General features: G+C 43.8%; 1 protein-coding gene across 2 annotated transcripts in view; it reads left to right on the forward strand.

The window, feature by feature from the left end:
• Nucleotides 1-16,250, forward strand: part of LOC118936834 (sister chromatid cohesion protein PDS5 homolog A) — a 90,851-nt gene that overhangs the window by 52,906 nt on the left and 21,695 nt on the right. For both annotated transcript variants that reach the window (XM_090209509.1, XM_090209508.1), the window contains 7 exons: nucleotides 8,194-8,299; nucleotides 8,620-8,780; nucleotides 9,828-9,951; nucleotides 12,228-12,386; nucleotides 12,617-12,685; nucleotides 13,620-13,756; nucleotides 14,284-14,407. In XM_090209509.1, the coding sequence (XP_090065635.1) occupies nucleotides 8,194-8,299; nucleotides 8,620-8,780; nucleotides 9,828-9,951; nucleotides 12,228-12,386; nucleotides 12,617-12,685; nucleotides 13,620-13,756; nucleotides 14,284-14,407 (880 nt within the window). The remainder of the gene's footprint in view (nucleotides 1-8,193; nucleotides 8,300-8,619; nucleotides 8,781-9,827; nucleotides 9,952-12,227; nucleotides 12,387-12,616; nucleotides 12,686-13,619; nucleotides 13,757-14,283; nucleotides 14,408-16,250) is intronic.

Consider the following 16,250-nt stretch of genomic DNA (forward strand, 5'->3'; position numbering starts at 1 on the left):
CTAGCTGCTGAATAAGAGGTTATATAATGTTATATGTGATGTCTCTCTGCTCTGGTCTAGCTGCTGAATTAGAGGTTATATAATGTTATATGTGATGTCTCTCTGCTCTGGTCTAGCTGCTGAATAAGAGGTTATATAATGTTATATGTGATGTCTCTCTGCTCAGTGCTCTGGTCTAGCTGCTGAATAAGAGGTTATATAATGTTATATGTGATGTCTCTCTGCTCAGTGCTCTGGTCTAGCTGCTGAATAAGAGGTTATATAATGTTATATGTGATGTCTCTCTGCTCTGGTCTAGCTGCTGAATTAGAGGTTATATAATGTTATATGTGATGTCTCTCTGCTCTGGTCTAGCTGCTGAATAAGAGGTTATATAATGTTATATGTGATGTCTCTCTGCTCTGGTCTAACTGCTGAATAAGAGGTTATATAATGTTATATGTGATGTCTCTCTGCTCAGTGCTCTGGTCTAGCTGCTGAATAAGAGGTTATATAATGTTATATGTGATGTCTCTCTGCTCTGGTCTAGCTGTTGAATAAGAGGTTATATAATGTTATATGTGATGTCTCTCTGCTCTGGTCTAGCTGCTGAATAAGAGGTTATATAATGTTATATGTGATGTCTCTCTGCTCTGGTCTAGCTGCTGAATAAGAGGTTATATAATGTTATATGTGATGTCTCTCTGCTCTGGTCTAGCTGTTGAATAAGAGGTTATATAATGTTATATGTGATGTCTCTCTGCTCTGGTCTAGCTGCTGAATTAGAGGTTATATAATGTTATATGTGATGTCTCTCTGCTCTGGTCTAGCTGCTGAATTAGAGGTTATATAATGTTATATGTGATGTCTCTCTGCTCAGTGCTCTGGTCTAGCTGCTGAATAAGAGGTTATATAATGTTATATGTGATGTCTCTCTGCTCAGTGCTCTGGTCTAGCTGTTGAATAAGAGGTTATATGTGATGTCTCTCTGCTCTGGTCAAGCTGCTGAATAAGAGGTTATATAATGTTATATGTGATGTCTCTCTGCTCTGGTCTAGCTGCTGAATAAGAGGTTATATAATGTTATATGTGATGTCTCTCTGCTCTGGTCTAGCTGCTGAATTAGAGGTTATATAATGTTATATGTGATGTCTCTCTGCTCAGTGCTCTGGTCTAGCTGTTGAATAAGAGGTTATATGTGATGTCTCTCTGCTCTGGTCTAACTGTTGAATAGAGGTTATATAATGTTATATGTGATGTCTCTCTGCTCAGTGCTCTGGTCTAGCTGCTGAATAAGAGGTTATATAATGTTATATGTGATGTCTCTCTGCTCTGGTCTAGCTGCTGAATAAGAGGTTATATAATGTTATATGTGATGTCTCTCTGCTCAGTGCTCTGGTCTAGCTGTTGAATAAGAGGTTATATGTGATGTCTCTCTGCTCTGGTCAAGCTGCTGAATAAGAGGTTATATAATGTTATATGTGATGTGTCTCTGCTCTGGTCTAGCTGCTGAATAAGAGGTTACATAATGTTATATGTGATGTCTCTCTGCTCAGTGCTCTGGTCTAGCTGCTGAATAAGAGGTTATATAATGTTATATGTGATGTCTCTCTGCTCTGGTCTAGCTGCTGAATAAGAGGTTATATAATGTTATATGTGATGTCTCTCTGCTCAGTGCTCTGGTCTAGCTGTTGAATAAGAGGTTATATGTGATGTCTCTCTGCTCTGGTCTAGCTGCTGAATAAGAGGTTACATAATGTTATATGTGATGTCTCTCTGCTCAGTGCTCTGGTCTAGCTGTTGAATAAGAGGTTATATGTGATGTCTCTCTGCTCTGGTCAAGCTGCTGAATAAGAGGTTATATAATGTTATATGTGATGTGTCTCTGCTCTGGTCTAGCTGCTGAATAAGAGGTTATATAATGTTATATGTGATGTCTCTCTGCTCAGTGCTCTGGTCTAGCTGCTGAATAAGAGGTTATATAATGTTATATGTGATGTCTCTCTGCTCAGTGCTCTGGTCTAGCTGTTGAATAAGAGGTTATATGTGATGTCTCTCTGCTCTGGTCTAGCTGCTGAATAAGAGGTTATATAATGTTATATGTGATGTCTCTCTGCTCAGTGCTCTGGTCTAGCTGCTGAATAAGAGGTTATATAATGTTATATGTGATGTCTCTCTGCTCTGGTCTAGCTGCTGAATAAGAGGTTATATAATGTTATATGTGATGTCTCTCTGCTCTGGTCTAGCTGCTGAATAAGAGGTTATATAATGTTATATGTGATGTCTCTCTGCTCTGGTCTAGCTGTTGAATAAGAGGTTACATAATGTTATATGTGATGTCTCTCTGCTCTGGTCTAGCTGTTGAATAAGAGGTTATATAATGTTATATGTGATGTCTCTCTGCTCAGTGCTCTGGTCTAGCTGCTGAATAAGAGGTTATATAATGTTATATGTGATGTCTCTCTGCTCTGGTCTAGCTGCTGAATAAGAGGTTATATAATGTTATATGTGATGTCTCTCTGCTCTGGTCAAGCTGCTGAATAAGAGGTTATATAATGTTATATGTGATGTCTCTCTGCTCTGGTCTAGCTGCTGAATAAGAGGTTATATAATGTTATATGTGATGTCTCAGTGCTCTGGTCTAGCTGTTGAATAAGAGGTTATATAATGTTATATGTGATGTCTCTCTGCTCTGGTCTAGCTGCTGAATAAGAGGTTATATAATGTTATATGTGGTGTCTCTCTGCTCTGGTCTAGCTGCTGAATAAGAGGTTATATAATGTTATATGTGATGTCTCTCTGCTCTGGTCTAGCTGTTGAATAAGAGGTTATATAATGTTATATGTGATGTCTCTCTGCTCAGTGCTCTGGTCTAGCTGTTGAATAAGAGGTTATATAATGTTATATGTGATGTCTCTCTGCTCAGTGCTCTGGTCTAGCTGTTGAATAAGAGGTTATATGTGATGTCTCTCTGCTCTGGTCTAGCTGCTGAATAAGAGGTTATATAATGTTATATGTGATGTCTCTCTGCTCTGGTCTAGCTGCTGAATTAGAGGTTATATAATGTTATATGTGATGTCTCTCTGCTCAGTGCTCTGGTCTAGCTGTTGAATAAGAGGTTATATGTGATGTCTCTCTGCTCTGGTCTAGCTGCTGAATAAGAGGTTATATAATGTTATATGTGATGTCTCTCTGCTCAGTGCTCTGGTCTAGCTGTTGAATAAGAGGTTATATGTGATGTCTCTCTGCTCTGGTCAAGCTGCTGAATAAGAGGTTATATAATGTTATATGTGATGTCTCTCTGCTCTGGTCTAGCTGTTGAATAAGAGGTTATATAATGTTATATGTGATGTCTCTCTGCTCAGTGCTCTGGTCTAGCTGCTGAATAAGAGGTTATATAATGTTATATGTGATGTCTCTCTGCTCTGGTCTAGCTGCTGAATAAGAGGTTATATAATGTTATATGTGATGTCTCTCTGCTCAGTGCTCTGGTCTAGCTGCTGAATAAGAGGTTATATAATGTTATATGTGATGTCTCTCTGCTCTGGTCTAGCTGTTGAATAAGAGGTTATATAATGTTATATGTGATGTCTCTCTGCTCTGGTCTAGCTGTTGAATAAGAGGTTATATGTGATGTCTCTCTGCTCTGGTCTAGCTGCTGAATTAGAGGTTATATAATGTTTTATGTGATGTCTCTCTGCTCAGTGCTCTGGTCTAGCTGCTGAATAAGAGGTTATATGTGATGTCTCTCTGCTCACTGCTCTGGTCTAGCTGTTGAATAAGAGGTTATATGTGATGTCTCTCTGCTCTGGTCAAGCTGCTGAATAAGAGGTTATATAATGTTATATGTGATGTCTCTCTGCTCAGTGCTCTGGTCAAGCTGTTGAATAAGAGGTTAAATAATGTTATATGTGATGTCTCTCTGCTCTGGTCTAGCTGCTGAATAAGAGGTTATATAATGTTATATGTGATGTCTCTCTGCTCTGGTCTAGCTGCTGAATAAGAGGTTATATAATGTTATATGTGATGTTTCTCTGCTCTGGTCTAGCTGCTGAATAAGAGGTTATATAATGTTATATGTGATGTGTCTCTGCTCTGGTCTAGCTGCTGAATAAGAGGTTATATAATGTTATATGTGATGTCTCTCTGCTCAGTGCTCTGGTCTAGCTGTTGAATAAGAGGTTATATGTGATGTCTCTCTGCTCTGGTCTAGCTGCTGAATAAGAGGTTATATGTGATGTCTCTCTGCTCTGGTCTAGCTGCTGAATAAGAGGTTATATAATGTTATATGTGATGTCTCTCTGCTCTGGTCTAGCTGCTGAATAAGAGGTTATATAATGTTATATGTGATGTCTCTCTGCTCAGTGCTCTGGTCTAGCTGTTGAATAAGAGGTTATATGTGATGTCTCTCTGCTCTGGTCTAGCTGTTGAATAAGAGGTTATATAATGTTATATGTGATGTCTCTCTGCTCTGGTCTAGCTGTTGAATAAGAGGTTATATAATGTTATATGTGATGTCTCTCTGCTCTGGTCTAGCTGCTGAATAAGAGGTTATATAATGTTATATGTGATGTCTCTCTGCTCAGTGCTCTGGTCTAGCTGTTGAATAAGAGGTTATATAATGTTATATGTGATGTCTCTCTGCTCTGGTCTAGCTGCTGAATTAGAGGTTATATAATGTTATATGTGATGTCTCTCTGCTCTGGTCTAGCTGCTGAATTAGAGGTTATATAATGTTATATGTGATGTCTCTCTGCTCAGTGCTCTGGTCTAGCTGCTGAATAAGAGGTTATATAATGTTATATGTGATGTCTCTCTGCTCAGTGCTCTGGTCTAGCTGTTGAATAAGAGGTTATATGTGATGTCTCTCTGCTCTGGTCAAGCTGCTGAATAAGAGGTTATATAATGTTATATGTGATGTCTCTCTGCTCTGGTCTAGCTGCTGAATAAGCGGTTATATAATGTTATATGTGATGTCTCTCTGCTCAGTGCTCTGGTCTAGCTGTTGAATAAGAGGTTATATGTGATGTCTCTCTGCTCTGGTCTAGCTGTTGAATAAGAGGTTATATGTGATGTCTCTCTGCTCAGTGCTCTGGTCTAGCTGCTGAATAAGAGGTTATATAATGTTATATGTGATGTCTCTCTGCTCTGGTCTAGCTGCTGAATTAGAGGTTATATAATGTTATATGTGATGTCTCTCTGCTCAGTGCTCTGGTCTAGCTGTTGAATAAGAGGTTATATGTGATGTCTCTCTGCTCTGGTCTAACTGTTGAATAGAGGTTATATAATGTTATATGTGATGTCTCTCTGCTCAGTGCTCTGGTCTAGCTGCTGAATAAGAGGTTATATAATGTTATATGTGATGTCTCTCTGCTCTGGTCTAGCTGCTGAATAAGAGGTTATATAATGTTATATGTGATGTCTCTCTGCTCTGGTCTAGCTGCTGAATTAGAGGTTATATAATGTTATATGTGATGTCTCTCTGCTCTGGTCAAGCTGCTGAATAAGAGGTTATATAATGTTATATGTGATGTGTCTCTGCTCTGGTCTAGCTGCTGAATAAGAGGTTACATAATGTTATATGTGATGTCTCTCTGCTCAGTGCTCTGGTCTAGCTGTTGAATAAGAGGTTATATGTGATGTCTCTCTGCTCTGGTCAAGCTGCTGAATAAGAGGTTATATAATGTTATATGTGATGTGTCTCTGCTCTGGTCTAGCTGTTGAATAAGAGGTTATATAATGTTATATGTGATGTCTCTCTGCTCAGTGCTCTGGTCTAGCTGTTGAATAAGAGGTTATATAATGTTATATGTGATGTCTCTCTGCTCAGTGCTCTGGTCTAGCTGTTGAATAAGAGGTTATATGTGATGTCTCTCTGCTCTGGTCTAACTGTTGAATAGAGGTTATATAATGTTATATGTGATGTCTCTCTGCTCAGTGCTCTGGTCTAGCTGCTGAATAAGAGGTTATATAATGTTATATGTGATGTCTCTCTGCTCTGGTCTAGCTGCTGAATAAGAGGTTATATAATGTTATATGTGATGTCTCTCTGCTCTGGTCTAGCTGCTGAATTAGAGGTTATATAATGTTATATGTGATGTCTCTCTGCTCTGGTCAAGCTGCTGAATAAGAGGTTATATAATGTTATATGTGATGTGTCTCTGCTCTGGTCTAGCTGCTGAATAAGAGGTTACATAATGTTATATGTGATGTCTCTCTGCTCAGTGCTCTGGTCTAGCTGTTGAATAAGAGGTTATATGTGATGTCTCTCTGCTCTGGTCAAGCTGCTGAATAAGAGGTTATATAATGTTATATGTGATGTGTCTCTGCTCTGGTCTAGCTGTTGAATAAGAGGTTATATAATGTTATATGTGATGTCTCTCTGCTCAGTGCTCTGGTCTAGCTGTTGAATAAGAGGTTATATGTGATGTCTCTCTGCTCTGGTCTAGCTGCTGAATAAGAGGTTATATAATGTTATATGTGATGTCTCTCTGCTCTGGTCTAGCTGCTGAATTAGAGGTTATATAATGTTATATGTGATGTCTCTCTGCTCAGTGCTCTGGTCTAGCTGTTGAATAAGAGGTTATATGTGATGTCTCTCTGCTCTGGTCTAGCTGCTGAATAAGAGGTTATATAATGTTATATGTGATTTCTCTCTGCTCAGTGCTCTGGTCTAGCTGTTGAATAAGAGGTTATATGTGATGTCTCTCTGCTCTGGTCTAGCTGCTGAATAAGAGGTTATATAATGTTATATGTGATTTCTCTCTGCTCTGGTCTAGCTGCTGAATTAGAGGTTATATAATGTTATATGTGATGTCTCTCTGCTCAGTGCTCTGGTCTAGCTGCTGAATAAGAGGTTATATAATGTTATATGTGATGTCTCTCTGCTCTGGTCTAGCTGCTAAATTAGAGGTTATATAATGTTATATGTGATGTCTCTCTGCTCAGTGCTCTGGTCTAGCTGTTGAATAAGAGGTTATATGTGATGTCTCTCTGCTCTGGTCAAGCTGCTGAATAAGAGGTTATATAATGTTATATGTGATGTCTCTCTGCTCTGGTCTAGCTGTTGAATAAGAGGTTATATAATGTTATATGTGATGTCTCTCTGCTCTGGTCTAGCTGCTGAATAAGAGGTTATATAATGTTATATGTGATGTCTCTCTGCTCTGGTCTAGCTGTTGAATAAGAGGTTACATAATGTTATATGTGATGTCTCTCTGCTCTGGTCTAGCTGTTGAATAAGAGGTTATATAATGTTATATGTGATGTCTCTCTGCTCAGTGCTCTGGTCTAGCTGCTGAATAAGAGGTTATATAATGTTATATGTGATGTCTCTCTGCTCTGGTCTAGCTGCTGAATAAGAGGTTATATGTGATGTCTCTCTGCTCTGGTCTAGCTGCTGAATAAGAGGTTATATAATGTTATATGTGGTGTCTCTCTGCTCTGGTCTAGCTGCTGAATAAGAGGTTATATAATGTTATATGTGATGTCTCTCTGCTCTGGTCTAGCTGCTGAATAAGAGGTTATATAATGTTATATGTGATGTCTCTCTGCTCTGGTCTAGCTGTTGAATAAGAGGTTATATAATGTTATATGTGATGTCTCTCTGCTCTGGTCTAGCTGTTGAATAAGAGGTTATATAATGTTATATGTGATGTCTCTCTGCTCTGGTCTAGCTGTTGAATAAGAGGTTATATAATGTTATATGTGATGTCTCTCTGCTCTGGTCTAGCTGCTGAATAAGAGGTTATATAATGTTATATGTGATGTCTCTCTGCTCAGTGCTCTGGTCTAGCTGTTGAATAAGAGGTTATATAATGTTATATGTGATGTCTCTCTGCTCTGGTCTAGCTGCTGAATAAGAGGTTATATAATGTTATATGTGATGTCTCTCTGCTCTGGTCTAGCTGTTGAATAAGAGGTTATATAATGTTATATGTGATGTCTCTCTGCTCTGGTCTAGCTGCTGAATAAGAGGTTATATAATGTTATATGTGATGTCTCTCTGCTCTGGTCTAGCTGCTGAATAAGAGGTTATATGTGATGTCTCTCTGCTCTGGTCTAGCTGTTGAATAAGAGGTTATATGTGATGTCTCTCTGCTCAGTGCTCTGGTCTAGCTGCTGAATAAGAGGTTATATGTGGTGTCTCTCTGCTCTGGTCAAGCTGCTGAATAAGAGGTTATATAATGTTATATGTGATGTCTCTCTGCTCAGTGCTCTGGTCAAGCTGCTGAATAAGTCCATTGAGGGAACGGCTGATGATGATGAGGAAGGTGTCACACCAGACACCGCCATCCGCTCTGGACTGGAACTACTGAAGGTATGGATGGAGGGATGAGGAGAGAGGGAGGGAGGGAGGGGACGAGGGGAGGGAGGGAGGGGACGAGGAGAGGGAGGGAGGGGACGAGGAGAGGGAGGGAGGGGACGAGGAGAGGGAGGGAGGGGACGAGGAGAGGGAGGGAGGGGACGAGGAGAGGGAGGGGACTGGTGGATGAATGGACAGATTAATAACTTTTGCTTGTCTTTCTCCTCCTCTTCCTTGTCTTCCACCTCTCCTCTCTTCTCTCCTCCTCTTCCTTGTCTTCCTCCTTCTCCTTCTCCTCGTCCTTTCCTCCTCCTCCTCTTCCTCCTCTCCTCCAGGTTCTGTCCTTCACCCACCCCACAGCGTTCCACTCTGCTGAGACGTATGAGTCTCTGCTTCAGTGTCTGAAGATGGAGGATGACAAGGTGGCCGAGGCGGCCATTCAGATCTTCAGGAACACGGGACAGAAAATAGAGACCGAGCTACAGCAGATACGATCGTAAGAGAGGGAGGGAGAGAGGGAGGGAGGGAGAGACAGGGAGGGGGAGGGAGGCAGAGAGGGAGGGAGGGAGGGAGAGACTGGGTGGATAGCTAATGCATGGGGTAAAGGGTCCATGACTGTAGTCAGTCTGTTAACCTCCTCTCCTTCCTCCCTGTAGTCAGTCTGTTAACCTCCTCTCCTCCCTGTAGTCAGTCTGTTAACCTCCTTTCCTTCCTCCCTGTAGTCAGTCTGTTAACCTCCTCTCCTTCCTCCCTGTAGTCAGTCTGTTAACCTCCTCTCCTTCCTCCCTGTAGTCAGTCTGTTAACCTCCTCTCCTCCCTCCCTGTAGTCAGTCTGTTAACCTCCTCTCCTCCTCCCTGTAGTCAGTCTGTTAACCTCCTCTCCTTCCTCCCTGTAGTCAGTCTGTTAACCTCCTCTCCTCCCTCCCTGTAGTCAGTCTGTTAACCTCCTCTCCTCCCTCCCTGTAGTCAGTCTGTTAACCTCCTCTCCTTCCTCCCTGTAGTCAGTCTGTTAACCTCCTCTCCTTCCTCCCTGTAGTCAGTCTGTTAACCTCCTCTCCTCCCTCCCTGTAGTCAGTCTGTTAACCTCCTCTCCTCCCTCCCTGTAGTCAGTCTGTTAACCTCCTCTCCTTCCTCCCTGTAGTCAGTCTGTTAACCTCCTCTCCTCCCTCCCTGTAGTCAGTCTGTTAACCTCCTCTCCTTCCTCCCTGTAGTCAGTCTGTCAACCTCCTCTCCTCCCTCCCTGTAGTCAGTCTGTTAACCTCCTCCCTCCCTGTAGTCAGTCTGTTAACCTCCTCTCCTCCCTCCCTGTAGTCAGTCTGTCAACCTCCTCTCCTCCCTCCCTGTAGTCAGTCTGTTAACCTCCTCCCTCCCTGTAGTCAGTCTGTTAACCTCTTCTCCTTCCTCCCTGTAGTCAGTCTGTCAACCTCCTCTCCTTCCTCCCTGTAGTCAGTCTGTTAACCTCCTCTCCTTCCTCCCTGTAGTCAGTCTGTTAACCTCCTCTCCTCCCTGTAGTCAGTCTGTTAACCTCCTCTCCTCCCCCCAGGACCCTGATCCCAGTCCTTCATCAGAAGGCTAAACGTGGGACCCCCCACCAGGCCAAACAGGCTGTCCACTGTATCCACGCCATCTTCTGTAACAAGGAGGTCCAGCTGGCGCAGATATTTGAGGTAACACACACACACACACACACAGAGATAGAGTAGGGCTTTGCTGTTAGGTGATACTAAAGTGCCAATACAAAATATATTGATTATTAGATAAATATTCACCCTCCCGGAGTCAATACATGTTAAGATACGATCAAATCACGATCCAATCAATAGAGTCCATCTTTAATTATATGAGCCTCACCATGGCCCTGTGACTCTCGGATCAATTCAGTGTCTATAAATGAATTCTCTGAGAGAGGAGTATCCCATAGCCAGATAGCATTAGCTATAAATTATCATTCAGTTTGGTCTCCTAAACGAAGTTCTTATCTCGTTCTTGGTACCACATAGTACCAAAACATTACCTCATCCAATGGCATACATCAATTGTCAATTCTAGATACTCCTCAAATACACCCCCTCCTGGATCTGAAAAGACACTGAGCCTCCTAGGTCCTAGGTCATATACTAGGTCAAGATAAGGGCAACCTCAGAGGAGACATACAACAGTGAGCCTCTTAGGTCCTAGGTCATATACTAGGTCAAGATAAGGGCAACCTCAGAGGAGACATACAACACTGAGCCTCTTAGGTCCTAGGTCATATACTAGATCAAGATAAGGGCAACCTCAGAGGAGACATACAATAAGTGAGCCTCCTAGGTCCTAGGTCATATACTAGATCAAGATAAGGGCAACCTCAGAGGAGACATACAACACTGAGCCTCCTAGGTCCTAGGTCATATACTAGGTCAAGATAAGGGCAACCTCAGAGGAGACATACAACAGTGAGCCTCCTAGGTCATATACTAGGTCAAGATAAGGGCAACCTCAGAGGGGACATACAATAGTGAGCCTCCTAGGTCATATACTAGGTCAAGATAAGGGCAACCTCAGAGGAGACATACAATAGTGAGTCTCTTAGGTCCTAGGTCATATACTAGGTCAAGATACGGGCAACCTCAGAGGAGACCTACAATAGTTAGACACATTCCCAGAAGAAGACAAGCCTGACCTCTCCTCTCTCTGGGGCCCCTAGTGACTAAACCCGAGGAGAGAAGAAGGGATAACTGCCAACAGTATTATCCAAAACATCCTAATGACAAATATCCCACATATTCATTATTATATAAATAAAACATCTTATTTATTAATCACTAATTCTGATTCTGCTCCAACAGTCTCTAAGAGCTTTAAACACCTGGATTGTAAATGATTAGCCCATGTATAATTCTTCAAGCTCTGTCCAGATGTTGGGGATCATGGCTAGACGGCCAACAGTCTCTAAGAGCTTTTAAACACCTGGATTGTAAATGATTAGCCCATGTATAATTCTTCAAGCTCTGTCCAGATGTTGGGGATCATGGCTAGACGGCCAACAGTCTCTAAGAGCTTTTAAACACCTGGATTGTAAATGATTAGCCCATGTATAATTCTTCAAGCTCTGTCCAGATGTTGGGGATCATGGCTAGACGGCCAACAGGCTCTAAGAGCTTTTAAACACCTGGATTGTAAATGATTAGCCCATGTATAATTCTTCAAGCTCTGTTCTCTTTATTTTCATCCTGAAACACTCCCCAATATTTGCTGATGACAAGCATACCCATACCATGATGCAGCCACCACCATGCTTAAAAATACGGAGGCAGTTACTCAGTGATGTGTTGGAAACCCCCTCTCTCCTCTCCCCCAGCCTCTCTCTCTCCCCCAGCCTCTCTCTCTCCCCCAGCCTCTCTCTCCCCCCAGCCTCTCTCTCTCCCCCAGCCTCTCTCTCTCCCCCAGCCTCTCTCTCTCACCCAGCCTCTCTCTCTCACCCAGCCTCTCTCTCTCACCCAGCCTCTCTCTCTCCCCCAGCCACTTTCTCTCTCCCCATCTCTCCTCTCCCCCAGCCTCCCCCTCTCTCCTCTCCCCCAGCCTCTCTCTCTCCCCCAGCCTCTCTCTCTCCCCCAGCCTCTCTCTCTCCCCCAGCCTCTCTCTCTCCCCCAGCCTCTCTCCTCTCCCCCAGCCTCTGTGGTGGCTGCATCATGGTATGGGTATCGGCAAGGACTAGGGAGTTGTTCAGGATGATGAAAAGATACTGGATGGAGCTGAGAAACGGCAAAATCCTAGAGGAAAACTTGGTTCTGCTCTCGCCCCCTCTCTCCTCTCCCCCAGTCTCTCTCTCCCCCTCTCTCCTCTCCCCCAGCCTCTCTCTCTCTAACCACCTCTCTCCTCTCCCCCAGCCTCTCTCTCTCTAACCACCTCTCTCCTCTCCCCCAGCCTCTCTCTCTCTAACCACCTCTCTCCTCTCCCCCAGCCTCTCTCTCGTAGTCTGAACGCTGACGTCCCAGAACAGTTGATAACCCCCCTGGTCAGTCTGGGTCATATCTCTCTACTGGCTCCAGATCAGTTTGCCTCCCCCATGAAGGCCATCGTGGCCAACTTCATCGTCAAGGACCTGCTCATGAATGACAGGGTGGGTTTTGGGAGCGAAGACACACACACACACACACACACACACACTGACACAAAAATACACACATACACATTGATCATGAAAACACAAAAATACACACACACTAATCATTAATACACGCACTGACACACACACACACACACACACACATAAATCCATGTATCTACACACCGATGCTAGTGCTTGGGTCACCTAAAGACACACAGGGATTGTAAAGAGTGTGTCTCCAGTCTGTAGGAAACAAAAATGGGAAGCTGTGGACATCTGACGAAGAAGTCTCTCCTGAGGTGCTGGCTAAGGTAACTACACTCTATACATATCTCTCCTGAGGTAACTACACTCTATACATATCTCTCCTGAGGTAACTACACTCTATACATATCTCTCCTGAGGTAACTACACTCTATACATATCTCTCCTGAGGTAACTACACTCTATACATATCTCTCCTGAGGTAACTACACTCTATACATATCTCTCCTGAGGTAACTACACTCTATACATATCTCTCCTGAGGTAACTACACTCTATACATATCTCTCCTGAGGTAACTACTCTCTATACACATCTCTCCTGAGGTAACTACACTCTATACACATCTCTCCTGAGGTAACTACACTCTATACACATCTCTCCTGAGGTAACTACACTATATACACATCTCTCCAGAGGTAACTACACTCTATACACATCTCTCCTGAGGTAACTACACTCTATACACATCTCTCCAGAGGTAACTACACTCTATACACATCTCTCCTGAGGTAACTACTCTCTATACATATCTCTCCTGAGGTAACTACACTCTATACACATCTCTCCTGAGGTAACTACACTCTATACACATCTCTCCTGAGGTAACTACACTCTATACACATCTCTCCAGAGGTAACTACACTCTATACACATCTCTCCTGAGGTAACTACACTCTATACATATCTCTCCTGAGGTAACTACACTCTATACACATCTCTCCTGAGGTAACTACACTCTATACACATCTCTCCTGAGGTAACTACACTCTATACACATCTCTCCTGAGGTAACTACACTCTATACACATCTCTCCTGAGGTAACTACACTCTATACACATCTCTCCAGAGGTAACTACACTCTATACACATCTCTCCAGAGGTAACTACACTCTATACACATCTCTCCAGAGGTAACTACACTCTATACACATCTCTCCAGAGGTAACTACACTCTACTCTCCGTCTCTCCTCCCCAGGTGCAGGCCATTAAGCTGTTGGTGCGTTGGCTCCTCGGTATGAAGAACAACCAGTCTAAATCGGCCAACTCCACCCTCCGACTGCTGTCCGCCATGCTGGTCTCAGAGGGAGACCTCACAGAACAGAAGAAGATCAGGTATGTAGAGGTCAGAGGTCAGCCATGCTGGTCTCAGAGGGAGACCTCACAGAACAGAAAAAGATCAGGTATGTAGAGGTCAGAGGTCAGCCATGCTGGTCTCAGAGGGAGTCCTCACAGAACAGAAGAAGATCAGGTATGTAGAGGTCAGAGGTCAGCCATGCTGGTCTCAGAGGGAGTCCTCACAGAACAGAAAAAGATCAGGTATGTAGAGGTCAGAGGTCAGCCATGCTGGTCTCAGAGGGAGTCCTCACAGAACAGAAGAAGATCAGGTATGTAGAGGTCAGAGGTCAGCCATGCTGGTCTCAGAGGGAGTCCTCACAGAACAGAAAAAGATCAGGTATGTAGAGGTCAGAGGTCAGCCATGCTGGTCTCAGAGGGAGACCTCTGGGTCAGGTGTTGAAGGTTAGGGATTAGAGGTCGTTGGTTAAGTGGTCAGGCTAACTGCGTTTTGGGTGGGGATAGGTTACAAAATAGTAATTCATGCTCATTACTCACATCTCTTCCTCCTCCTCTTCCTCCCGCAGTAAGTCAGACATGTCTCGTCTGCGTCTGGCAGCAGGAGGAGCCATCATGAAGCTGGCCCAGGAACCGGTTTACCATGACATCATCACACCGGAACAGTTCCAGCTCTGTGGGCTGGTTATCAACGTAAGACTGTGTGTCGGGGTGGGACTTTAAGGGAACGTTTCTGTCAGGGTGGGACTTTAGGAAACGTTTCTGTCAGACTGTCTGTCAGGGTGGGACTTTAGGACACGTTTCTGTCAGGGTGGGACTTTAGGAAACGTTTCTGTCAGACTGTCTGTCAGGGTGGGACTTTAGGACACGTTTCTGTCAGGGTGGGACTTTAGGAAACGTTTCTGTCATGGTGGGACTTTAGGACACGTTTCTGTCAGGGTGGGACTTTAGGACACGTTTCTGTCAGGGTGGGACTTTAGGACACGTTTCTGTCAGGGTGGGACTTTAGGAAACGTTTCTGTCAGGGTGGGACTTTAGGAAACGTTTCTGTCAGGGTGGGACTTTAGGAAACGTTTCTGTCAGGGTGGGACTTTAGGAAACGTTTCTGTCAGGGTGGGACTTTAGGACACGTTTCTGTCAGGGTGGGACTTTAGGACACGTTTCTGTCAGGGTGGGACTTTAGGAAACGTTTCTGTCAGGGTGGGACTTTAGGAAACGTTTCTGTCAGGGTGGGACTTTAGGAAACGTTTCTGTCAGGGTGGGACTTTAGGACACGTTTCTGTCAGGGTGGGACTTTAGGACACGTTTCTGTCAGGGTGGGACTTTAGGAAACATTTCTGTCAGGGTGGGACTTTAGGACACGTTTCTGTCAGGGTGGGACTTTAGGACACGTTTCTGTCAGGGTGGGACTTTAGGACACGTTTCTGTCAGGGTGGGACTTTAGGAAACGTTTCTGTCAGGGTGGGACTTTAGGAAACGTTTCTGTCAGGGTGGGACTTTAGGAAACGTTTCTGTCAGGGTGGGACTTTAGGACACGTTTCTGTCAGGGTGGGACTTTAGGACACATTTCTGTCAGGGTGGGACTTTAGGACACGTTTCTGTCAGGGTGGGACTTTAGGACACGTTTCTGTCAGGGTGGGACTTTAGGACACGTTTCTGTCAGGGTGGGACTTTAGGAAACGTTTCTGTCAGGGTGGGACTTTAGGACACGTTTCTGTCAGGGTGGGACTTTAGGACACGTTTCTGTCAGGGTGGGACTTTAGGACACATTTCTGTCAGGGTGGGACTTTAGGACACGTTTCTGTCAGGGTGGGACTTTAGGACACGTTTCTGTCAGGGTGGGACTTTAGGACACGTTTCTGTCAGGGTGGGACTTTAGGACACGTTTCTGTCAGGGTGGGACTTTAGGAAACGTTTCTGTCAGGGTGGGACTTTAGGACACGTTTCTGTCAGGGTGGGACTTTAGGACACATTTCTGTCAGGGTGGGACTTTAGGACACGTTTCTGTCAGGGTGGGACTTTAGGACACGTTTCTGTCAGGGTGGGACTTTAGGACACGTTTCTGTCAGGGTGGGACTTTAGGACACGTTTCTGTCAGGGTGGGACTTTTGGAAACGTTTCTGTGTTTTCTGTCCTTGTTGTTGCAGTGTTCTGTCCTTGAAGTGTTCTGTCCTTGTTGTTGCAGTGTTCTGTCCTTGAAGTGTTCTGTCCTTGTTGTTGCAGTGTTCTGTCCTTGAAGTGTTCTGTCCTTGTTGTTGCAGTGTTCTGTCCTTGTTGTTGAAGTGTTCTGTCCTTGAAGTGTTCTGTCCTTGTTGTTGCAGTGTTCTGTCCTTGAAGTGTTCTGTCCTTGTTGTTGCAGTGTTCTGTCCTTGAAGTGTTCTGTCCTTGTTGTTGCAGTGTTCTGTCCTTGAAGTGTTCTGTCCTTGTTGTTGCAGTGTTCTGTCCTTGTTGTTGAAGTGTTCTGTCCTTGTTGTTGCAGTGTTCTGTCCTTGAAGTGTTCTGTCCTTGTTGTTGAAGTGTTCTGTCCTTGTTGTTG

Source organism: Oncorhynchus mykiss, chromosome 19 (genome assembly GCF_057628025.1).
Source record: "Oncorhynchus mykiss isolate SJ-2025 chromosome 19, ASM5762802v1, whole genome shotgun sequence".
In the NCBI taxonomy this organism is placed as follows: domain Eukaryota; kingdom Metazoa; phylum Chordata; class Actinopteri; order Salmoniformes; family Salmonidae; genus Oncorhynchus; species Oncorhynchus mykiss.